Source organism: Micromys minutus (genome assembly GCF_963924665.1).
Source record: "Micromys minutus genome assembly, chromosome: 32".
In the NCBI taxonomy this organism is placed as follows: Eukaryota; Metazoa; Chordata; class Mammalia; order Rodentia; family Muridae; genus Micromys; species Micromys minutus.
Genome location: NC_137967.1, coordinates 12147245 through 12171250, shown reverse-complemented (window position 1 = coordinate 12171250; position 24006 = coordinate 12147245). Strand labels below are relative to the sequence as shown.

At 51.5% G+C, this 24006-nt stretch overlaps 1 protein-coding gene across 1 annotated transcript in view; it reads left to right on the top strand.

The window, feature by feature from the left end:
- PEPD (peptidase D) overlaps nucleotides 1-24006 on the top strand; it is a 131059-nt gene that overhangs the window by 3508 nt on the left and 103545 nt on the right. The window contains exons 2-5 of the mRNA XM_080909157.1: nucleotides 4519-4702; nucleotides 6857-6984; nucleotides 17359-17422; nucleotides 23109-23156. Of these exons, the coding sequence (XP_080765283.1) occupies nucleotides 4519-4702; nucleotides 6857-6984; nucleotides 17359-17422; nucleotides 23109-23156 (424 nt within the window). The remainder of the gene's footprint in view (nucleotides 1-4518; nucleotides 4703-6856; nucleotides 6985-17358; nucleotides 17423-23108; nucleotides 23157-24006) is intronic.

Here is a 24006-nt window from a genome sequence, read left to right as displayed (position 1 = left end):
TCGATCCTCCTGCCTCAACCTCCCAAGTGCTAGGATGCCGCCACACCCAGCATGATGCTTTAAAATGCATTAAATAAACAAGGGATGGCAAGGTAAACAAATTACATGGAGATGCAGCCATGGAGATGTTAAGTGAATCTGTAACGTGGTCACGGGCGTTTTTATTGACACATTAATTAGATAACAGGAGCCCGGAGCAGGTCTAACAGGCACCTTGATTTTGAAGTCTTGACAGGTGGGAAAGTATTCCAGCAATGCTATGAAGTGAAAGGCTGGTGAGCTCTGTGGGAGGCAGAGTCCTGGGCGTGGCCGATACTCGGCCTAGTTGCTTTCACCAATAGTGAATCAAATGTAAATTTGAGTTAAAAGTTAGAGAATACAAAGAGATTACTTCTCATCTAGAAGATGAGGTGTTAATATTCCATGCTTGGCTGAAACCTGCAGGTGGCCATTGAGGGCAAAGGAGAGGGTGGTTGTGCTGGTTGGTTTCAGGTCAACTTGATGCGAGCTAGAGTCATTTTGGAAGAGGGGACCTCATTAGAGCAAATGACCTCACCAGATTTGTCTGCAGGCAAGCCTGTGGTGCATTTTTGATTGATGATTGGTGAGGGAGGACCCAGCTCACTTTAGATGGTTCCACTCTGGGCCGGTGGTGGTCCTGGGTAGTATAAGAAAGCAGGCCGAGCAAGCCACTGGGAACAAGCCAGTAAGCAGCCCCCATGGCCTCTACATCAGCTCCTGCCTCCAGGTTCCTGCCCTGTTTGCATTCCTGTCCTGACTTACTGGATGATATACAGTGGTGTGGAAGTGTAAGCCAGATAAACCCTTTTCTCCCCAATTTGCCTTTTGGTCACGGTCTTTATCACAGTAATAGAAACCCCGAGACAGTGGCACAAGGAGGTTGGTACAAGGGTGGGCTGCAGGAGCTGTGTTATTACACGCTCCCTGGGGTCTGGCTCTGTTATTAGTCAGTCTGCTATTGACCCTAGGTTGCTTCCTGGGTGTTGGTGGGTTGGCCTGGGAGGATCTGTCCTGTGGATGTCTTTAGCCCTGAGCTGGTCCACCAGCCACTTTGTTTCTCTTAAACACATCTATGCCTTGGCCGCATGCAGTGGATTGTACTTTGTTCTGGGACTCAGGAATGACTTGTTAGTGGATTTGAAATTCCAAGGGTCAATTGACAACCAACAAACAAACCCTTCACCAGAAAGCAGCTGGACAAGGGGATTGCAAGTTCAAGAACTTCATGGCAAAGTTCACAAAGAAGAATCGCAAAGGAAACGAGCTGAGGATGTTTTATTGCTACTACGTTAGATGAGCTAATAGAGAGAAGTCACTCTTTGCTCTGGCCCTGACTATCCCCTGAGGGTTTGGTATCTCTGTAATCTTTGATCCTGAGAGTGTCCTGGAGGACTTGGTTACTGGAGCAGGCGGCCTTGCCTGGAGGCTCAGGCTGAACTCACTTTCAGTTAAGGTGGGTGGTGATGTGACTGAGCTCTGTGGAGGGGTGGAATCCCAGGGGCTTGTCCAAGGAGCCCCCTTGAATGCCAACACGCTCAGATGCTCAAATCCCTTCTATGAAACAGACAGCGGGCCCCAAGTCTGGGTGTCCAGAGGAACTTTAGATCTTTGTGACAGTTTGGACAAGAGGCCAAGAACCTTCTAGATGGGACGATCACATGCCAGGGCCAGGCGTCACTTGTTAGGCTTAAGGAGGTGGGTCACATAGAGGGGAGCTGTGGGAGGCAAGGAAGCTCAGTGGAGCATTTCAGCCAGTGGGGCTGTGGGTTGGGTGACTTGGTCTGAACCCATCCAGCACAGGAGTTCTTACGCATTTGCTCACGAGTTTGTTTCTGTGCTGTGCTGACTCCCTTCCATGGGTGTAACCGAGCGGGTAGGAAGGGGTTGGGAGTCCCCTGAGTGTGGGTGCTGGAGGGTGCACTTTCAGTTCCTGTCAGCCAGGCCAGCTGGGAGCCATGCTTACAAGCTGTTACTAGGCTACTCCTGCCCTTTCGTCCTCGTGGCTGAGAGCAGCAGATATGAACATCAGCTTTGTGGAAGCTCTAGCTACGTGTGCCCACCAAGCCTCCTATTCACTCTCCTGGGAGGAAGGAAGGGCAGGTATAGGGGTGAGTATCTAGACTACCAGCATGTGGAGGTGCTCCCCACTCCTCAACCCTTCCTGCCTCCCAGCTGATGAATGGAGCTGTTGTGGCACCCTCCAATCTGCACAGTTGGTGTGTGGCCCCACAAGCGCTTTCTGCTTGTCAGGCATTGTGCTAGGCTGGGGATGCAGTGACTCAGACAGATCTAGGTCTGTCTCCTGGAGGGCCTGTCCATTAGGGCCCTGGTTGGTACCAGGAGTTTTCCGCGATGATGGTTTTACAGAACTGCAGGAAGGTAAAGAGAACCTGAAGGAGAGGAGTTGCGGCTCTGCTTCGAGAGACTGACGCAGCCCATTTAGTTTTATGACCTGCCATGGAAGGAGCTGAGGGAGCTCTATGCTCATATTTTACTCCTCCCCCTCCCCCACCTTTCACCCCTCTCATAGGCTCAGCCTATCTGGAATCCAGAGGCTGGGTTCAGGCGGATGGATCTACAAAGCTCACAGTCCAGTGTACTGCGGGTGGGCTGGACCTGGAGGGCAAATGGGGAGACTGGCCGGGTGCTATGCGGGGTGAGTGGTGGTGGTGGTTAAGCAGAAATGAGCCTAGGAATGCTTACAAGGTGACACTGGGTCCAAGGTATGTAGGCGGTCTGTGTAGGGTGTGAGGGTCACGGAGGCCTCTTCATGGCTCCCTAGTAGTGTGATGGGAGGCTCATCATGGTCCTACTCTGTTGTGGTAGCTCTGGCTAAAGCCTGTTCCTCTTGAACTCTGCCACTGCCCCTGACTGGAGACTTCAGGGGCTCCCTGTTGCATACCTACCCTCGTCTGGCTTCTAGCTGCTCTGCTTGCTCTGCATGCCTTCCGTCCAGGACTCATTACCAGACACCGATCCACTTCTTTGTCTTGCCACGTCCCGTGTTACCCTGAGAGACAGCAACAAATGAAGTCTGTGCTTTGTGCAGAGGAGGAGGCTGCTGGGGAGGCGGGCAGGGGGAGTTCAGACCCAGAAAGCAGTGGAGAGTTTCTTAAAGTTGTCGATGGAGGTGTGTTCGGGCCCCTTGGGCTGGTCCCCTCATAGGTATGTGAGGGTGATGGATCAGAACTGGAATAAGAAGGCAGGGATGGCTTGAGCGCCATCAGAGTACAGCTCCCTCTAGTGGCAGGAGGAGGCAAGGCTCAGGTCTTTGTCATGTTAACTGTCCTGTCCGAGGGCCTGGGGCCTGCCTCTGCATCATTGGCCTGTGGCAGTAGATGGTGCTTAATACTGAAGCATTGAATCATCAGCTATGCCCAGTGGGAGGAAGGGTATGGACCTAGTCCTGGGGGTCCAGTACAGGTTGGCTTGGAAATGATAGGGAAAACAGGATGGAGGAGCCATATCAAGGTGGAGTTCAGCAGTGCCGTGTACCAGTGTCAAGGCTACAGAAGGGCCTGGTGAGGCCTAGATCAGGACCCAGTGTGGACTTAGGAGCTTTAGGGTCACTGTGGTCAGATGTACTGTGTTTGCTTAGGGGAACAGTGAGTAGACCTTGGGATAAACTGGGGAGCATGTATTGTCAGGAGTGCCAGAGGCTTGGGTTCTCTTTAGTAGTAACCGCAAAGTGGGGGAAGAAATGGATGGCTGAGAGGGCCGAGGAAGTAGCTTTCCTCTTTTTTTTCTTAGGGTCAGGCTATATAGGTCTGGATATTGAAGGTGCCCCCTTGGGGGAGAAACTTGTTGCAGAAGCAGTCTGTGAATGGGTGCGGGGGTGGGGAGGTTGTGTGCAATCTGTGGGTGTGTCATGGGACCTGGGCTTGAGCTATCTTAGAAAAGTAGGAGGGGCATATCTCCCAGCGAAGTGAGGTCTGGCCCTTCCCAGCTCCGGTAGACTTTCGGGAACAGCAGCCTTGCTGTCCTTGATGTCTGCACTCTACAGTTGCAGCTCACAGGGGCACGGGGCTATGCGGCTGCACTGTTTGTGTACACTGAGGGCTTGGGCATGGGAACTACCAGTTCAGGCTGTGAGGCTGGGAACGGGTGTGAAAGGGGGCGGAATGGTGAGTTCGTGGTGCTGGCCAGCGCTGTCTGGGTCAGAGCTCAACTTTCCCAGCTGTTCTTGAAAATCCAAAGGAGATGGCAGGTCCTGGAGGGTGGCCCAAGAGGGCTGGCTCCCCGTAGAGGCTTTCTCACATAAGCCTTGTCCTCCTGTCAGCCTAGCAGGTACAGTCACCTCTTATCCCACGGTTCCTCAGGAGCAGAAGGGTAGAGAGAATGATGGACAAGCCTCTGTAGCCTTGATTGGGTCCCAACAGGTTAAGCATAGAGCAGCTTACCACAGGTTGACCAGAGGCCCTCTGCCGGCTCAGACCACAGGTAATGGACACTTGCAGGGAGGGAGGCGCTAACTGGCCCGTGTTCATGTCTCTGCAGCCCTTCCTTCTCCCTGGGAAATGAGACCCTGAAGGTGCCATTGGCACTATTCGCCCTGAACAGGCAGCGCCTGTGTGAGAGGCTGAGGAAGAATGGAGCTGTGCAGGCCGGCTCAGTTGTCGTGTTGCAGGGCGGCGAAGAGATGCAACGATACTGCACCGATACCTCCATTGTCTTCCGCCAGGTGAGCCGCACCCCGCCTTCACGGGCCTGCCAGGCATGGGGCTCAGGGCCGGGCAGGGGTTGGTTCCAAGGGCCACTAGAGGCAGCATGGGAGCAGGGGTCCACATCTGGGGTCAGCACCTCCAGCCTCACCTGTTGGGCGGAGATGTCAGGGTATAGAAAGATATCCTTGTGAACCCAAGCAGGCTATAGGCCTCATGGAGGAGCTGGTGTTTGGAGTGAGCCAGGGTGAATTTGGACGAGCAAGAAGGCAGTGTGCAGAGGATTGAGTAAGACAGAAGCAGTTTGGCGGGGACAGAAGAAAGTGAAGCTATGGACAAGGGGTTGAGTTCCTGGGAGCAGATGCTGGCTGGGAGGAGAAGTGCAAGGGTTGTGTGACCTGCCTGGTCAGAGGCCTCAGCCTTCATCTGGTTTGGCCAGTGCTCACCCTTGGCACCCTAACTGGGCCTTGGTCGTGTCCCCTTCTCCCAGCCCTGTGTGTGTATTATGTGCTCATTGAGGGTCTGGAACGCCAGTGTACAGCCTAGACATCCTTACTTAGCTGAGAATTACTACAACACAAAGTCTCAGGAGTTACAACACTTGTCCGGGAAAGCCACCGTGACCAAGAGTTGGGCCTACACTCATTGATGCATCATACCCACTTTATAGAGGTGGAAACTGAGGCCTGGGGGAACCACCTTGCCAATGAGGTAGACCTGGAGTTGGACTCCTATCTTCTAGCTGGGCCTAGTGAAAGCCCGTAATCCCGGTACACAAGAGGCTTAATTAGTTAGATCACTACATCAAAGCCAACCTGGGAAAACTTAGGGAGACCCTACCTCAAAAGAGGGGGAAAAAAAAAAAAGAACTGAGAATGTTGTTTAGTGTTGGAGACCCTGCCTAAAATCTAGCAATGAGCAGTAGGGTATGTGTCTCAGTGGTAGAGCCCCTGTCTAGAATCCCCCAGTGAGGGGCTGGGGGTGTGGCTCAGTGGTAGAGCCCCTGCCTAGAATCCCCCAGTGAGGGGCTGGGGGCGTGGCTCAGTGGTAGAGTCCCTGCCTAGAATCCTCCAGTGAGGGGCTGGGGGCGTGGCTCAGTGGTAGAGCCCCTGCCAAACACACAGTAGGTTCTAGCTTCAATCTCCAGTGCAACCATCACCCACATGCACATGCACACACACATGCACATGCATACACACACACACACACACACACACACACACACACACACACACGAACACATGCACACACATGCACTCATGCACTCTCAGCTGTTTTTCCTTTGGTTATTTTCTCTCTCAGCTTCCAGTCCTAGAACTGTGGCCAGAGCCTTTCTTAGAGGAGGGGGCACAGGGGCAGACTGTTTGGAAAGGAAGAGGCAAGGAGCCCATCCACTGCATTGGGACACAAATGGCCGATGATCCTCTTGTTCATGGCCCCGTTGTCCTCACAGCCTCAGGGTCGCCATCCCCAGCTGCCAAGTATCATGGAGGTCTCGGGATTTTTTCCTGCCTAACCTTGAGGCTTCTAGAGCTTTATGTATTTGTAGCTTAAAAATCACTTTTCTAAATTCAGCTGTGGGTTCCCTGATTGATGTCATTCTGGGTGCGTCTGAGAAAAGCTTCTCCCCCACTTCACACCAGCTCAGTGCTTACACTGAGCATCTGAGGGTGGGAAGCGGGAATCTCCATTTGGGTAGAGATAGTCTGTGTGGGTTTCTGAGTTGAAGTTGTGCTCGGTGCTCTTGGCTGCCATGGTTCTAGGAGGTGACCTGTAGGTGGATGAGGTGGGGTCATGTGGTCAGGCTGGGGAAATGTCTCAATGGATAAGTGCTTGCTGTGAAGCCGGACAACCTGAATTCCACCCCCAGGGCCCATAAGGTAGAAGGAAAGAACCAGTTCATACCGGTTAACCTCTTACATCCACAAGTGTGCTGTGGTACACACAGAAACATAGACGGTAATTAGATCAATGTAATTGAGAGAAGGTAGAAGGCAGGGTCAGAGGGGCCCCTGTCTGCTCGTGAGAGACAGCAGCTGGACTGGGAATCAGGTTGTGGAGGGCTGGGGCCATTTCCTAAGAGGACACCCCAGTCTCTGCTCACCTGCCCCTGGAACCTCATGCTTCTGCTCTGGTGATTGGGTAATGAGTCTCCTCCCTCGCTCCCTCCACAGGAGTCGTTCTTCCATTGGGCCTTCGGTGTCATCGAGTCAGGCTGCTATGGTGTCATCGATGTGGATACGGGAAAATCAACCCTGTTTGTGCCCAGGCTTCCAGCTAGCTATGCCACCTGGATGGGAAAGTAAGGAGTGGTCCCTGCCTTGGTACCAGGCCTGCTGAGGACGATAATGGGTGGGGACAGGAGGAAGGGCCTTTGCTGGCAAGCTCTGAATCTCAGCCCTGATTCAGTTGGGAGGAGGGGTCAGATCATCAAACCTATTGGTTGCAGGCATGGTTTATTGGAAAGCCCAGATTCCCTGAATATTAAAAATACCTGTGGCTCTTGGACCAGCCGGTGGTCACTTCTGCATAGGCTTGCTGGAGGACTGTGTGCTGTCTGGGCCCCCTTTCCGAGGCTTGTTACTTACGTTTAGAGGTGTTACTAATAATGTCTACCTCTCGCCACAGATGGTCTGTCCTTCCCTGGCCTCTCTGTGAGAGATGGTGGAGGATTGGGGCTGTCCATGTGAGGAGTTTGGGACCAGAGGCTGGGCTGTAAGCTCCCTGGGAGAGACTGGCCCACTTCTCTTCTCCGAGATACCTGGCAGCGCTCCTGCCTGCTCACAGCACTGAGGCAGACACTGTGTGACCAGGGATGTTTTGAAGTGATCAGAGAATCTTGTCTTCCAGTCTGTCATTTCTGCCTGGAGAGTGATTATCCCAGGCTAATGTGTAAATCGCAGCCTTTGCTACCTGGTGCCCCATCATGCTCATTACCAGGTGGGCTGTTGAGTCTCTGGCTGTTTTGAGTGACATGGCACCTGGCTGCCATAGGAACTCTGAGCTCTTTGCAGAGGCCCAGGGCCCCTAAAGGTCTGTCCTCCGTAGTCCCTCTGCTTCATGTGCTCCAAGCAGACTGCACAGCATCCAGTGCTGGTCCTGGCATCTCCTGGCATCTCCCTCTCTGCTGTCTTGGGAGGTGGGGGGGGGTCAGCTCCACAAATTGGCATCAGTTCTGCTTCTGGGCCACTTGGCAGCATCCCAGGCTGGCCCTGGGCCATCAGCTTTGCTGTGGAGATGCAGCTGAGGCAGAGCTGGCAGCAGGAGAGACGCCAGCTCTGGTTCCCCTGTGGTGTTTTTGTGGCTTGACCCTGGGGAGGGACCGAGGCAGGGTGGGAGTTGACCTGTCTTGCTGGAGCTGCCTTTAGGGTAGGCAGAGAGAGGTCGAGCCAGCTCCCTCCTAGCTTGTGTTCCATCTGCAGGCAGATCCATACAGCTTCCCTGCTCTAAGGAGGAAACAGGTTCCGTGTGCTAGGGAGACCTGTTCAGCACTGTAGCCTAGTCTTGTGGGAGCTCTGATTGGAAGTAAGGCCTGTGGTCTGTCATGGCCTCTGCAAGATGGTATGGAGCGCAGTGAGTCTAACCTCTGCCCTAATTCCTTCCTAGGATCCACGGTAACAGTACAGTGGTGTGTTGGTGGGTTGGTTATATCCAAGAGGCTAGCGCGAGGTGATGATGTTGCTAAGAGCGCAGTTATATTGTCCCGGAATGGCTGACCTGGAAGTCACTTGCTGTCCTAGGTTGGCAGTGAGCTTGTAATCTTCCGTCTGACTAGAGATGGAATCTCTTTCACTCCTGCTTGACCCTGGTCAGGACCACAATACAGGATTCTCTCTAGTGGGATGCTCTTCCCTGAGACGCAACTGCCCTACCACGAGGAAGCCACACTCATCGTGTGGAGAGCCTCTGCCGGTGCAGCACCAACCTTAAGCCTGAATGAGCCTTCAGAAGACTCAAGGCTTCTGCCAAGGTCACAGTGTCACAGAGTGGAGGTCAGCAGTGCTGCCTAGGCTCTGTCTCACTTCCTGACCTTGAGAGTCCACACACTAGTGACTTTTCTCCTTTCAACAAAATTTCTGACAGAGGCACCCTAAGGGAGGAAGGATGTATCTCGGTTTAATGGCTCATCATGGTAGGGAAGGCATGACAACCGGGGCAACTTGGGGTCTGTCAGCAGGAGCGTGACATCATGTCATAGCAGGAGTTAGGAAGCGGAGAACGGGACCAAGCATGTGATCAGGCTAGAACTCTCAGAGCTTGCCCCCAGTGCATAGCTAATAAAAGTTCTGCAACCTTCCAGAACAGTACTTAGCTGGGGACTGGTTGTTCAGTCACATGAACCTCTGGGAGACAGCTCAGAGTCAAACCACAGCAAGGATAAATTGTTTTTAGCTTTTTGTTCCACTCAGTTCTAGGATTGGGTATTACTCAAACTGTAGCATGTGAGCCAGGTTTTCAGTGCTGTGACAAAGTACCCAAGGGAAACGAGTTAGAAAGAGGAACGGTTTATTTTGGCTCAGGATTTCAGAGGTTTCACTCTGTGGCTTACAGGCTTCATCACTGTGGATCTGACATAAGGCAGAATACTGTAGTAGTAGGAGCATGTGTACAGCTACCCTCATGGTAGCTAGAGAAGAAGGGGTAGGGGAAGACAGATGGACGGACGGACGTACGGACGGGCGGGCGGGCAAGGGCTCTCAAATACTTTACAGATATACTTCCCAATGCCTTACCTATCCAGTTAGGCTTGGCCTCCTAACGGCCCACTGAGCTATTAGTCTATCAGTCGTTAATCTGTTGATGAAGTTAAGACCTTAATAAGTCTCTCCTGAGCATTGCCTCATGGGAGCAAGCCTTCAACATACAAGTCTTTGTGGGACCCTTCTTATCAAGACCCCAATGCCTAGAAACTGAACCAGCCTTGAGGAAGTCTATGTCTCATCTCCATAAGATGCTCCCGGGATGCTACCTGCACCCCAAGCTGTCCTTGTGAACAGAACTGTGGTTGTGCTGGTTTGAACGAAAGTGACCCTCATAGGCTCTAGGGAGTAGCACTATGGTCTTGTTGGAGTAAGTATGATCTTATTGGAGGAAGTGTGTCACTGGGGGCTGGGCTTTGAGGTCTCAAGCCAGGCCCAGTGTCTCACTCTTCCTGCTGTCTGCTGATCTAGCACCATGTCTGCTCTCATGCTGCCATGCTTCCGGCCCTGAGTCATCCCCAATTAGCTGTTTTCCTTTATAAGAGTTGCTGTGGTCACGGTGTCTCTTCACAGCAACGGAAGCTCTGAGACAGAAGTTGGTACCAAGGACTGAAGTATTGTTGTGATAGGCCTGGCTCTCACCTTGGGATGTTGGACTAGAAAAGCGATTGGACACTTTAAACAGGGCTTAATGGCCATCCTCGTAGGAACATGGAAGACAGTGGTGCTGAGGGTGATCTGAACTGTGGGGGCCTGGCTCAAAAGGCTTCAGAGGAGAATTGTACTGCCTGGGTTTGTGTCAGCTTGACACAAGCTGGAGTTATCACAGAGAAAGCAGCCTCCGTTGAGAAAATGCTTCCATGAGGTCCAGCTGTAAGGCATTTTCTCAACTAGTGATCAAGGGGGAGGGCCCAGCCCATTGTGGGTGGAGCCATCCCTGGCCCAGCCCATTGTGGGTGGATCCATCCCTGGGCTGGTAGACCTGGGTTCTATAAGAAAGCAGGCTGAGCAAGCCAGGGGGAGCAAGCCAGTAAGTGACATCCCTCCATGGCCTCTGCATCAGCTCCTGCTTCCTGACCTGCTTGGGTTCCAGTCCTGACTTCCTTTGGTGATGAACAGCAATGTGGAAGTGTAAGCTGAATAAACCCTTTCCTCCCCAACTTGCTTCTTGGTCATGCATGATGTTTATACAGGAATAGAAACCCTGACTAAGACAAGAATATTATTAATATGTGGCCCAGAGATCTATTTTTGTGATATTCTGGTTAAGAATATTGTTCAAGAACTTCTGAATGATGGGCAGAGGAGATTTCTAAACAGCCTAGTGTTGACTGTGCTGTGTGGTCCTGAGGGGCCAGTCTCATGGAGATCTATAATGAAAAGGAACAGACTGATTAAGGAAAAATTCAGAATGTATAGCTGGTGGAGAAAGGGGGCACCAGGAGGTGTAAGCAGATTAAAGGATGTCCCGATGCCAACTGGAATAAAGGGAGCAGTGACCTTAGAGCAAGACCCCACCCAGCTAAGCTTCCAGCCTGTGAGAAGGAATTAAAGAAAAGCTTGGTGGCAAATGCCTTTAATCCCAGCACTCTGGAGGCCGATGGATCTCTGAGTTTGAAGCCAGCCTGGCCTACAGAGCGAGTTGCAGGACAGCCAGACTTAGGCAGTATAGGAATCCATTGAAAACAGAAAGTGTATTTGAATGAGGGGGCCGTGTTCCAGTCCTAGCAGGCTGAAGAACTCCATAGCTTCGGCTACATAATTCTGGCTTTTGAGTCAAGAACAGAAGAAAGGGTTTTATGGGATCTCCCTCTGTGACTAAGGAAGGTCTCTGAGGTCAGGCCTGTGGCAGAGATGTCCCTGAATGGAAGCCCAGAGAGGTCATTGTATGAAGCTGTGAAAGGTGAAGCCTGATTTGCTTTGGAGACCCCAAGAGTAGCCAGAGCCATGGGGCACGCCCAGGAGAGCTGCTGATGGGAGTGGAACCAGGCCAAAAGAGAGAGACTCGCGCTGCAATCAACAAAGCTGAAAGGAGTTGGACATCTGAACAGTGCTTTGATATCAGATGTGAAGATGCAGAGTTTGGAGTTTGCACAGCTAGTTTTCAGTCTTTATTTGGTCCAGTGTTTCCCCACTGTGCCCCCTTTCCTCACTTATGGGATGGGAATGTGTATCCTATGCTGTTGCATGTTGGAAGTATGTGATCTTCTTTCTCATTTGATTTTATATGGGTTACAATTAAGAGATCACCACGAGTCTCAGAAGAGTCTGGAAGTTTAGAGGAGCAGAATGTGGTTTGAATAAAAATGACCTCCAAGGGCCCATAGGGAGTGACATTATTAGGAGGTGTGGCTGTGTTGGAGGAAGGGTATCAATGGGGATGTCAGTCTCAGACGTTCAAGCCAGACTCACTGTCTCACTTTCTTCCTGCTGCCTGCCAACCTATCACTATGTCTGACTCTGGACATGCTTCCTGCCCTGATGATAATGGACTTAAACCTCTGAGCCTACAAGCCAGCCCCAATGAAATGCTTTCCTTTATTAAGAGTTGCTGTGGTCATGGTATCTGTTCACAGCAATAGAAACCCTACCTAAGACACTTCTTTCAACATCCCCTTACCCTACCTCCTCATTCAAACTGAGCTTGTGAGATGAGAGACAGCTCAGAAGCTGGCGGATACTTTCAACTGTGAGCTGTAGGGATGGACAGTGGAGGTCCAGGTCAGCTGGCCCCACCTTGCACACACACTATCTATCTATCTATCTATCTATCTATCTATCTATCTATCTATCTAGAGATAAAATGGCACTATATAAGCTAGGCTGGCCTCAGACTCATAGCCTCCTGTCTCCTCCCCAAGTACTGGGATTACAGGTGACCATTACCATGCCCCGAAAAAAGAATTATTTGGGTAATTGCATGCATCCAGAGGGGTGTGTGTGTGTGTGTGTGTGTGTGTGTGTGTGTTGCTGGAGCCGCATAACCTAGGCAAGCACTCTACCACTGAGCTGTTCACCTATCTAGTTCCTTCTAAAGAACTGGCTCTGACGAGAAAGGGCCGATGCTGTCTGGGAGGTGATGGCAGGCATCTGCAGCTGGCACATTGGAGGACTGTTCTTGCCTAAGGGACTCTCCCCAATTGCTGAACCTGTGTAAACTCCCCATGTCTCCTACAGTTACATCCCGGGAATTAATTGCCCTTGACTGAAGGGCTTGAAGCCCAGGACCTTGATTGGTCAGGTATCAGCTGTTAGCAGTCTGCTTTCCTCATGCACACATAGTCTTCAAGCGTACAGGAACTCCATAGTGGCGTCTGAGACTATTAAGGTGCTTCTTTAGTCTGGCCCTGGTTTGCTGAGGCAGCCCATTGTCTAGTTCAGAATAGAGCCTCGAGTAACCTTGAGGGTAGATTGCTGTCTGCAGGGTTGGTTCCCCTGGTGTATGGGGCTGTGTGTGTTGTGTAGGCCAGGCCCAGCAGCTGTGGCCCCAAGGGAGACTGACACCATGGCTGAGACAGTTCCTGCAGCAGACCTTTCCCTTCTGTGCTCCGGGCTGACTCACTTGTCTCTCTGTATGAGTGTTTGGTAGAGAAGGCCTGGTTGTAACAGGCAGGTGACAAAGGGGCCAGTTGTCTGGGCTCGAGCTGGGAATCGGCCAGATCTGATGTGCACGGCTGCTTCCAGACACTGCGGTAATCAATAGGGCAGCGGGAGCAAAGCTGATGGGATTACCTGGCCTTTGCAATCAAAACCCACCAGACTGAACATTTGACCTTAAGCTCCTCAGCTTCCTTTGGAGTCTCTATCTGATGGCTTTTGAAAATCCATCTGGCAGGTTCCACAATCCAAAGTCACTCAGGGAACCTGAGGTCCGCTGTAGGATCCACAGCTTCCGTGGGCAGGCACAGCCTTACCGTCAGGGCTGCAGATGCTGGGGGAGGGGATTGGAAGCCCAGGGCTGGCCTGCTTCTCACCCTACACCCTTACTGAAGCAGGAGGGTGGGAGCCCTTGATGGGTTTGAGTCTGTCCAAAAGACTAGCTGACAGTGGCTCTGACCTGGGCATCTGGAAGTTTCTTCTGTGACACACCACACCAAGTAGCTTCAGGGACATGAAAGTGAGCAGCTTGGGCTATGGATAGGGATAACTCTACATTCCTTTCTGCCCCTGACCAAACTGAAAGGTGGTGATTGGCATCTCTAGGACCTTTGTGGCCCCAGGCTACCCAGGAATGTCTGTCTTGTGGAAGAGTGCACGTGGGGTGACTTTTGCTGTTAGAGACAGGGTCTTGCGGTGTAGCTCACCATGAACTTGTATTCAAATCCTTCTATCTCAGTTTCCTGAATACTGGAGTCATGGCGTGTGGCATCACACTTGGTTTTATGTAGGCTGTTTGTGACATGAGATATGGTGTGTGGGAGGTGGTCTCTTTTATGGCACTGTCCCATTCCCCCCTTGACTCACAAGGAGGGAGGGTTCCTGAGCCCCTCTGGCTCCTGCTGTTATCAAGAGGAAGGATGGGCTCTTTGAGGGAAGCAGTCTTGAGGGGGGGCTAATGGGTTCTTTATGACTCTTCCTGAGTACCTGCACCTAGGGATTAGCCAGAGCCCCCAGCTTTCATGGGTACATGGGCAGGTTTGTCTCAGTCACTGAACTTGGCAGTGTGGCCTTCCACTGCCTGGCTTCTCTGTGTCAGGATAATCTCAGAGGCTGTGCTGTAGCTGCCCCAGCTCACACATAGGAGCAGTCTGCAGGCTCAGACACTACTCTGATTTGCAGAGGGCTACTTCCCTCTTTGACAACTTAATGACATCTTGACATGGTTGCTGACTTCTGCTCTGCACGCACAGTGTTGTGCCAATAGCAGACTAAAAGGCAGCAGCATTGTCTGGAGCTGAAGGCAGGCAGGCGCCCAGCGTTGGAAACGGATGGTGGCTGCTGTCATTTGGCCTTTTTACTTATTCATTAACCACACACAGGTGGTCAGCTGGCCACTAAGTCCTGCCCTTTAAAACTTCATTTTCTGGAGGGTTCTATCATGTCTGCATCGTGTGGCATTCATTTGATGGCTCCTTCTCAACCGAAGCCTTACCCAGGGCTTTGGGGCCCATGGTACTGTGACCAGGCATCACCGGCTCTGACTCTGAGTTTGTTCTTGGGCCTGTCAAGGGAGGCGACCTCTCTCTTCTGCCAGAACCACACTGTGCACTGGAATGAGGAACATCTAAGTGAACTCACCTCCTCTCTTCAGTGTGGTTCTTTCCATTGGGATCTCCCATGTGATGGGGCCAGGCATGAGCTGTGCCTGTTCCTGGTCACATACCAGCTAGGTGTAGATCCTCTAAGAAGCCACTTTGTGCCCTATCAGCACCCTCTAAGTGCATTCAGAGATTCCCAGTGACCTTCCCTGCCAGTCCACACATCACCCCCTTTCCCATCAACTCCACCAAGTTGTGGCTGCCAAGCGTTCCATGGCTGGTTTGATCTTGCAGCCTAGCACGTATGTCCCCCCAGGTAATGTCTAAATGATTTTTACTGTAATTAACTTACAAACTCGAAAAAAGCAAGTACTGTTCAAACTTAATTATCTCTGCCCTTTCTAGGAATGTAATGTGCAGAGTACCAGACAGAATGCCCACAGCTCTTCATATTTTATATGTTGTTGGTTGTTCCTGCCAAGACAATGCATGGGAGGTGCATTTTGGCTCTTAAGACCCAGTTTGCACTCAGCCTAGACTGTGGCATCTGCTTCTATAAGGAGAGCAAGTACTGGGCAAAGGGTACTTGGCAAGGGTATGTGTGCCCACTTCTTCCTATTGGGTCTCTTCTGGGGACCAGCCTTCCTTTGCTCTCTCTTGTCATCCATAGACAGTTTGAATGACAGTTGTCCCTCGTAAGGTCATCTATCGAATGCTTGGTTTTCCTACTTGATGGTGCTGTTGGGAAGGAAGACTTTGGAGGAAATAGGTCACTGGGATGTGTCCTCGGGGTGCCATCTTGTCTCAGCCCCCCCCCCCCCCCCGTCTCTGCGGTCAGCTGCCCATCCACTGTAAATGGAACATTGCTGCACATGGCCCTCCACCACAGCTCCCTGCCTCCTCGTTCACTCAGGATCAGCGGAGCCAAGCAGCCCCGCGCCAAGCCTCTGGAACGAAGAGCCCAGAGCTGAAGTCAATAGTTCCTTTCTTTGGTTGCTCAGCAGTATAGAAGTGAGTTGTATAAGCGCCGTGTGGGAACTTGTAGGTGAGCATGCGAGAGGGACGCCAGTATTCATAGCCCACTACCACCAAGTCCTCTTCGCTGCCTCTTTCCCTGGCTTCATGGAATCAAGGTCTTGCCCTGGGGCTTACCGCTTTGAGACCTCAGCTTCTCTGGTCTGGCAAGTTTCTGATGAATCCTAACTGGTAAGACTCCAGAAGACAAGGCCAGGGAGATGTTTCCTAGCGGCTTCCTTCTAAAGGGACTTTAGGTATGGCCTATGGCAGTGGATCTGAAAAGGTTAGGGCCCCCATTTTAGTGACTGGCCTGACCCCCTTGAGGCTGACTCAGATCTTTATGCTTCTGAATCTGTAGGGAGTTTGCTTTTCACGCCTGTCACAACCGATATTGACAAAGTGACTGGAGCTGGAGGTAGGACAGGGCTGCTCTGGCACAGCTGGAGACACTAGCAGCTGTCTTGCTGGTGGCCCTACCTCTTGCCTTCCTAGTCTGCACCTGGGACTCCCAGAATCCAGTTGAAGTGACACCTCCAGCCTCAGCTCTTGAGGCCTTTTGCTAATGGAGGTGTCAGATCTTGGCCAGTTAACTTTTGAGCCCTGTCTCATGGCGGAAGCTAATGTGACTGAGTTGTGCAGATTTAATTAATGCCAAGAGCTTGATGCCCAGTGAGCTTTTCAGAGGCCAAAGTGGGGGAGAGGGGGAGCAGGAGTGGGTTTTCTACCTGGCCTGTGATGCACGCACGCACACGCACACACTCATGCGCTGCTGGTTCCACTACCCTCCCCTGCTCCCTGGTCCACCCTCTGACAAGTTTTGTTTATACCCTCTTACAAGAGGCTGATAATGGGCCAGAGAGAGCTGTGGATGCCTAGTTCCCAAGCCGTGCTGTGCTGTGGCACATAGACTGTGGAGCTCTGAGGGCCTCCTGCCCCATCCCCAGAGGAACTCACAGGAACATTGCCACCATCCACACATTCCTTATGGCTCTGGTAGATGCAGAGACCACCTGATGTGCGGTGCTGAGACCTGTCACATGGGACACCTGCTTAATTGCAAAGGGTGGGTGTGTCCCCTTACGTAGCAACCAGGTATACAATAGTGCAGGAGGCATGTATGCATGCCACTGGATGTGGCCCTTGGCTGGTGACATTACCCGCCATGTAGTGACTGTTCTTCCGTATGGGAGCCCACTACCCCAACAACATTGAGTCATCAGGGTGGTGCTGCAGCCTGCTGAATCAGGGGGAAGCAGCAAGACTCGGGCGAGGGCCGCCTCACCTCATCCACTCCATGCTTTCTCCTTGGCTAATTGCTTTAAAGTTTGACTAGGCTTGAATTCTTCTCATCATTGGGAAACACCGATACTGATGTCTTCAGAGTGTCCTTGCATTAGCCTTCCATTAAAGAAAGACAGTCAGGAAGTCACTTATTCCCGGCCCCTAAAGGCGAGGCACAGACATTGGCAGCTTAGAGGGTCAGTGATATGGAGGGAAAGAGTGGAGGCAGGGGCCGTATTCTCTGCTGCTTGATGCAGGCAGCCAGGGGCAAAGTGGACTGAATCAGAGGGCCCTGGGCAGCAGAGGTGGTTCAGCGGCGTGACACCCTTCACCATCAACTGCTGGGTGTACCTGCTTGGTGCTGGATCCTCACACTGTGGCAGGAATGAACCAGAGCTTCGTGGCCTGGATTTGGTATGGGAGGTGACCAGGCTGGGGCATTGCCAGGCTGTGACTGGTTTCGTTGAACTTTCTTTTCAGGATCCACTCCAAGGAGCATTTCAAGGAGAAGTACGCTGTGGATGATGTCCAGTACACGGATGAGGTGCGTAGCTGACCCCCGAGGTTCCTACAAAAGGATGTCTCTGAGAGGCAACCTGCCTGCAAATGGGACAGCTCTAATCAAGCTGCCAAGAGGGCTCAGCCTGGGCCTTTGTGTGTTGAGGGGATCTATTTGTTAAAAGAGCCCCAGGTTGTGAATGGCTGGTGAGTGTATAGGAATTGGGGAGCACCCTGACAAATCTACCTACGAGCCTTGTCATCCAACCAATGTTGTGTAGTGTGAGTAAAGTATCAGTGTCGCCCTGAGGCTATGACTCCAACCCTTGTCCAGGCAGATAAAAGGGGCTCTTTCAACTTCCACTGCTGACAGTGGCTAAGGTAGAGATGAGAGCACAGCTCAGAGCTCCAAGGTCCAAGAGAGCAAAGTCCTGATGTCGTGGCCACTGCACACAGGAGGCCACTCTGTTTCATGAAGATGCTGTCACAGCTTCATGTTCTAATCCCGCCCCACTCTTTATCATCCCCGTCCATCAAGGCCGGGCACATGCTCTCCAAGTCAGAGCTGGATAGAAGTCAAATCAGCACTTGCCCACTGACAATCCAACCTGGACCTGGCTGGATCAGAAGGACAGGGCACCATGACTGCATTGGCCTAGACAAGAGGTTGAACATGCACACATGCTAAAAGCTACTTCAGAGCATTAGAAGAGATCTGTTCATCCTTCACCCTGAGTTTGGTCCTGATGCTGCCCTTTGGCAGGTATATCTCCATTACCCTCACACCCTATAACATGCATCTCGGTTTCATTGCTCTTTTGGGCCTTAACCTCGGGATCTCCAGTCATCAAACCTGGGGAGAGAGCTAGGTCAGGCTCTGTTTCAGGGTTGTGAGATCTGGATTTGCCTGGGCTTCACCTACTGCTGAGTGAGACCCCTCTCTGGGCTGCAGCCTTAACAATTGTTGTAACTGGAGGGAGGGGAGAATTCAGCTCCCATTTACGCTGTGATTTCTTGGGAAAGGAAGGAGCCCTCCAGATGCAGGACAGTAGGTGAAGAGGAAGTATCCAGGCAGGAAGTCCTTAGTGGAGGTTTAGACAGGCCGGCTTGCTCTTCATCTTTGAGGGCAGAATGTTAAGTAAAGGCATCAGTGGAGTACTCTGTAGGAGCAATATAATCCTCACCATCATTGGTCAGAACTGTTGATCACCATGACTGCTGGTCAGTGTTTTTATTCTCTGATGGAGAGCTGAGGACGTGCCAGGCGGTACCACTGAACCACACCTCAGCTTTACCTGCCGTTCTAGGTAGGACAGGTGCTTCACCCTGGGGCTGGTTGCTTGTAATCCCTCCTGTCCTGTCCTACAGTGAACCACAGATCCAACCCTACTCATAAACAAGGAGGTCAAGACTGAGAGGCAAAAGGCCTCATCCATGGCCCCACAGCTGGGGTGTGGCAATAGTATGGTGACAGGAAGACTTTCAGGTTCCAGAGGCTGCCTCCAGCTCTCCACTTGCCTGTCAGAAGTGAAAGGCTGACTTACGGGAGGCTTGCTTGTGCAGAGGTGACTCAGGCTTCCAAGTCCCTGTGATTTCCTGAAGCCGGGAATGAATCCCACCTAAAGGAGCAGACTGCTGCTTTGAGCCCCGTGGGCCGGAAGCATTTTCTGATGTGGGCAGCACCCAGTGCCCAGGCCTAGTTCTAGCCTTGGCCATTCTTGCCCATCTTTATAAACCAGACAGCTTTGCATGCTTGCTCTGAAGGAGGGCCGGAGTGGCCCGGAGCAAAGCTGATTCTCTGGAGTCTTATATGCATAGATATGTAAAATGTGTGTGTGTGTGTGTGTGTGTGTGTGTGTGTGTAAAATGCATGTATCAGAGGACAGCATGTAGGAAGTTCAGTGCTCAGAGCCAAATTAATGAAGCACACTGGTGCACACCTGTAGTCCTGGCCTGTAGGAGGTGGAGGCAGGAGGCTCAGACCAAGATCATCCTCCACAATTTAATGGATTCAAAGGCCTGGGCTCAAAAAAACGCAGATGTTTGAGATGACAGACCTGGCTCCCCTCCTCCTCCTCACAGAAGAGCCAGAGCTTAATTGCTGGGAAGGGGTCACTCAGGGGACCCCCGAAGGGGGATTGGCAACATTGCTGTGTACACTTGGTGTAGAAGCTGGTGTCTAACTGGGAGCTGGCAGGGTGGCGGATGATTTTTGTACTTGCTTCATGGCAGATGTGTGAAGGTCACAGGGTCAGTTAGGCAGGCAGAATGTAAGAGAAACAGCCACAGCTGCCTAGGGCTAGATGCTGCCTGCTTCTTAGCCTTAGTGTATGTGTTTGTGTGAGGGGCTCTTCAGGAAGAGGGTCTGTGATGGGGCCAAGGTTGCTGCCTTGCTCTGAAGTAGTCAGACAGCCATAATGTTGGTGCTATTATGATTTTAAAAGCAGATACAAAAGTGTAAGGGCATTTCAGGCCACTGGTATGCACCAGTGCTTTGGGAAACTGCCATGAGTAATGGCTTGTTTTCAAGAGTCTCAGTGCTGGTAGGGCAGAGCCCTGCACACTGGGGCCACATGGGCTTTTCTCAGCAACAGAGTTGAAGCGTGTCTAATTCCTTTGTGCAGAGTGACTCACTGGCTTGGTCAGAGTCCTGGTTAGGAGCCTGTGTAAAGTTCCCTTGGGCAGCTTCTGGATTGTCCCCAGGGCAAGATCTGGGCCCTCGGGGCTCTGATTTTTCTTCTGGCCTGTCCACCTAGTCAAGGCTGTCTGGGAGATGGATGCTGGCTATGACCTGCAGCAAGACAGGAACATTTAACAGTCCCACTAGGGAAAGCAGATGGGTCCCCTGTGGCATGTGCTCCTGGAAAGTAGGCCTGGGGTTGTTAAAGCTGTGCTGTCTAGTTAGTCCTGGGGCTACATTCAGAGCCAGCGACACAAAACCACATCTTGTTCCCTTAATTCTTGAGGCGCAGCCTCCAATCGGTGTGCTGATGAATGTAGCACTAATGGGTCTCCATGGGGAAGGCAGATGGAGCTGCTGGGCTGGGAGAGGTTCTGCAGCCATCGAGGTAACCAGGGCCCACTCAAGCAGCTGTGATCAATAAAAGACGTTACTCTGCCAGGACTCACTGACGCCAGGCCGGCTCTCTCCGGCCTCCATGCATCTGAGCATCAGGCTTACAGTGAGGGGGCCTTCTCCTCCATTATTCCTAACCAGCTTGTCCAGAGAGTCATTGTGGAGAGAAAAACCATCAGCCCGCACATTTGTTATCCAGCTCCTCTCTCCTAAGGACAATAGCAGATACAATCCCCAAGTGCCTCCTCGCTCTCTGATTCTGCCGCTGTAATTGACGGCATCGGTGTGGGCTGATGAATGTAGACCCTTCATGTCAACGAAACAACACACCCAGGGCCTGACACACTCTGCTCTGTTGGTTTTAATGAGCCTCTTCCCCCTCCGGGGGGGTGGGCAGGCTGGGCAGGCAGGAGGAAGGGACTCTGCATGCCTTCATTTGTGAAACACCAAGGGGCTCAGTCATTCTCCAGTTACCAAGTGAGGGAAGGAGAGAGGCTGCTCCTGAGGAGACAGTGCCTCAGCCCTGTTGGCTACTTCATGGTTGGTGTGGCATACTGACCTTTGACCCCGTATTCAACTAGGTCACTTACTATGCCTGCTCGTTTAATTTTCTTTTAAAATAAACGTCCCCCCACCCTTAGGAAATAGGGTCTCACTTTGCATTCCAAACTAACCTTAAACTCACAATTCTCCTGCCTCAGCTTCCCAAATGCTGGAATTATAGATGTGAGGCACCACACTGTATAAGAAAATAAAACCTTAATATGTAAATATATATATAAAACTGTATACCAGGATGCTCACACAGCATTATTTATAATAATTCATCATTAGAAATAATTTACATGTCTAGCAGAGGGAAGGATCAAGTAAATGATGCATTCTATAACCACACACTAAAACTGGGCTTGCTGTTTCTTCTTAAAGGTGTATGTGTATGTGTGTGTGCATGTGTGTGCATGTGTTTGCCTGCTCATGGAGGCCATAAGAGGGTGTTGATTCCCTGGGAGCTGAAATTATAGGTGATTTTAAGGAACTGATAGGGGTTTTAGAGACCAACTTGGACCTTCCAGAAGAGCAGTCAGAGCTCTCAGTCCTTGTGCCGTCTCCTGTCCTGGCTCTGCTATTCCTTACCTGTGCATTTAGGTAGGTTCTGTAACTCTCACAAGCAGTCCATCCGCGTTTTTAGCAGAGCCTTTATGGGTGGTTAAACGAGGAGATGTGTGTAAGATGACTGGCGCAGGCCATAATCAAAGACTTATTGAACGTTTGCCGTCCCCAGCAGTAGTGACTGCTAAAAATTATGTGTTTGAAGAATATTTAATGACAGGAAGTAAGTGAAGCCTGTAATTTCATATGATCCAAATGTCATTACAGTTCTCTGTTTCTGCGCGCAGAGTCGAACTGTCCCTGGGGATGGGATGGCAGGTGCATTTTCTCTTTCATGGCTTCCAGTAGGTTCCAGGTTTTCTCCAGAAACCTTTTAGTATTGAAAAGTGTGTATATGCTATGTCAAAACCTATCAAAATATCTGCCTTAAATGCGTGCGGTGTGGAGTGTCTCAGCAATAGCTCAGTCAGCTTGTTGGAACAGCCCACCTTCCTCTTCTGTGTTCAGGGTATCAGAGAGCTTAGGGTGGGGGTGAGGAGCATGACAGAGCATCAGCTGGAGGACCAGATTGCTCCCAGCAAGGTGGTCAGCACTCCAGAGTGCAGCTTTGCTAGCTGGTGTACGACAGGGGTTTTGTCAGGGGATGGATGACAGCCGCTGAGGGTGGGTAGAGAAGGGAGTGACTGAATCTGCTTGCAGGCTGGGATTCAGACCCAAGTAGGATGTGATGGACTAGTCAAGATGGTGGGAAGATGATCTAGCCGTAGGTGAGAGCGAGCAGAGGCGCGGGCAGGTGAGCCTATGTCTGCACACGAAAGGTACTGGGGAGGAAGCGTTCAGCAAGAGGCAAAGGAGGCCAGGCCAGCAGCCAGTGAGTCAAGTTTGAGGAAAGCTAAATCCTCCAGTTTAACCAGGGAGATCAGTGTCGGGCAGGGAGGGAGGCATCTGCTCTGAGGATGGGCAGCTATTGGGACTTGTGTGTGATAGGACCAGACCTTTCAGGAAGAGCAGGAAACCCGGCACACACAGACGGTGGCCTGGGAGAGTGGGCAGGTCTTGGCTTTTTGGAGGTCTTAGATCTTTGTGATGCCTGTATTATGCCCTCTGCCGTTTTGACAGCTGTAGGGCTACCTGGAGTCCTTCCATTTCTCTGAGCCTGCTTCCTCATCTTAAGGGCAGGGTGGCAGTGGTATCTCCTGTCTTGAGCGAGGTAATCATCAGGTTGCGATTGTGTATCATCCACTTCTCTGTTGGATTTGTCACTTGATGCCGTGACTGACACCTGACAGAAGCATGAGAAAGGAAAAGCTTCAGTCCACAGTGGGCGCAGTTCATGATGGCAGGAACTTGTGGTGGAGTACAAGGGCACCCATGACAGCAGACCACGATCCAGGGAGAGTCCAGGCTGATAGACCCTACCTCCTAAAGGATTTGCAGCCTTCAGAATAGTGCCACAGACTGGCCACTTCTCACTCCAGTCTGACGGAGACATTTCAGACTCGAACTGTAACTCTGCTCTAAAGTGGGTTTCCCTTTTGACTTTCAGATTGCCAGTGTCCTGACTTCACGGAGCCCCTCTGTCCTCCTCACTTTGGTAAGTGGCTGGTTTCAGGAGCCTTGCAGTACTTGGCACCCTGCTGCACTAGGGGCTGGATTAAGAGGCTGAAAAGAAGCTGGGCATGGAGGTATGCAGGCTTGGGATGCCCAGGCAGAAAAAATGGGAGCTAGAGGCCAGCCTGAGCCACATAAGTGAACACAAAAGGGAAACTGAGAACTGGTCGCTGGTGGTGAGCAGGGACACCTGTTTTGTGTGCTAGTGGCTGACTGTGGGACGTGCTGTGTCTGGTCTTGTGGCCACAGTGGGTAAGGTGCCACTAGCAGTCCTTGGGCTTAAAACCAGACTTGGACATAGAACTGTGTCCACCTTAATTAAGCTCGTGGCATTTCAGGTATAGATTGTCACTCTTTATTCTCATCTGAATGCCCTGTGATAATAAAATTTGGAAATCAGACTCTTGACACCTTAAGGGGTGCACAGCCTGGGGTGAGGAAGAGGTGAGCAGAGGGACTGGGCTGTTGTGCATTCTTCTGCCTTGCCCTTAGGGCTCTCTATCTGTCTGTCTGTCTGTCTGTCTGTCTGTCTGTCTGTCTGTCTCTCTCTCTCTCTCTCTCATATGCACACACGAGGAGCCCTTCATCCTTCCAGAATGGTCCTTCTCTCCTTTGTCACTGATTCTATGTAGGAATAGTCTTTCCCCCACATGCTCTCTTTGTAGTGGATGCAGTCAGAGCTGGCCCAGGTTTTTGTTTTGTGTTGTTCTTAACTTTTTATTGTTTCTTTGTGAATGTCACATCACGCACCCTAATCCCATCTTCCCCTCCCCTCATACCTGCCCTCGACCCTTGGGGGTCAGCCCAGACCAGAGATGTCCGCCTTTGGTGGT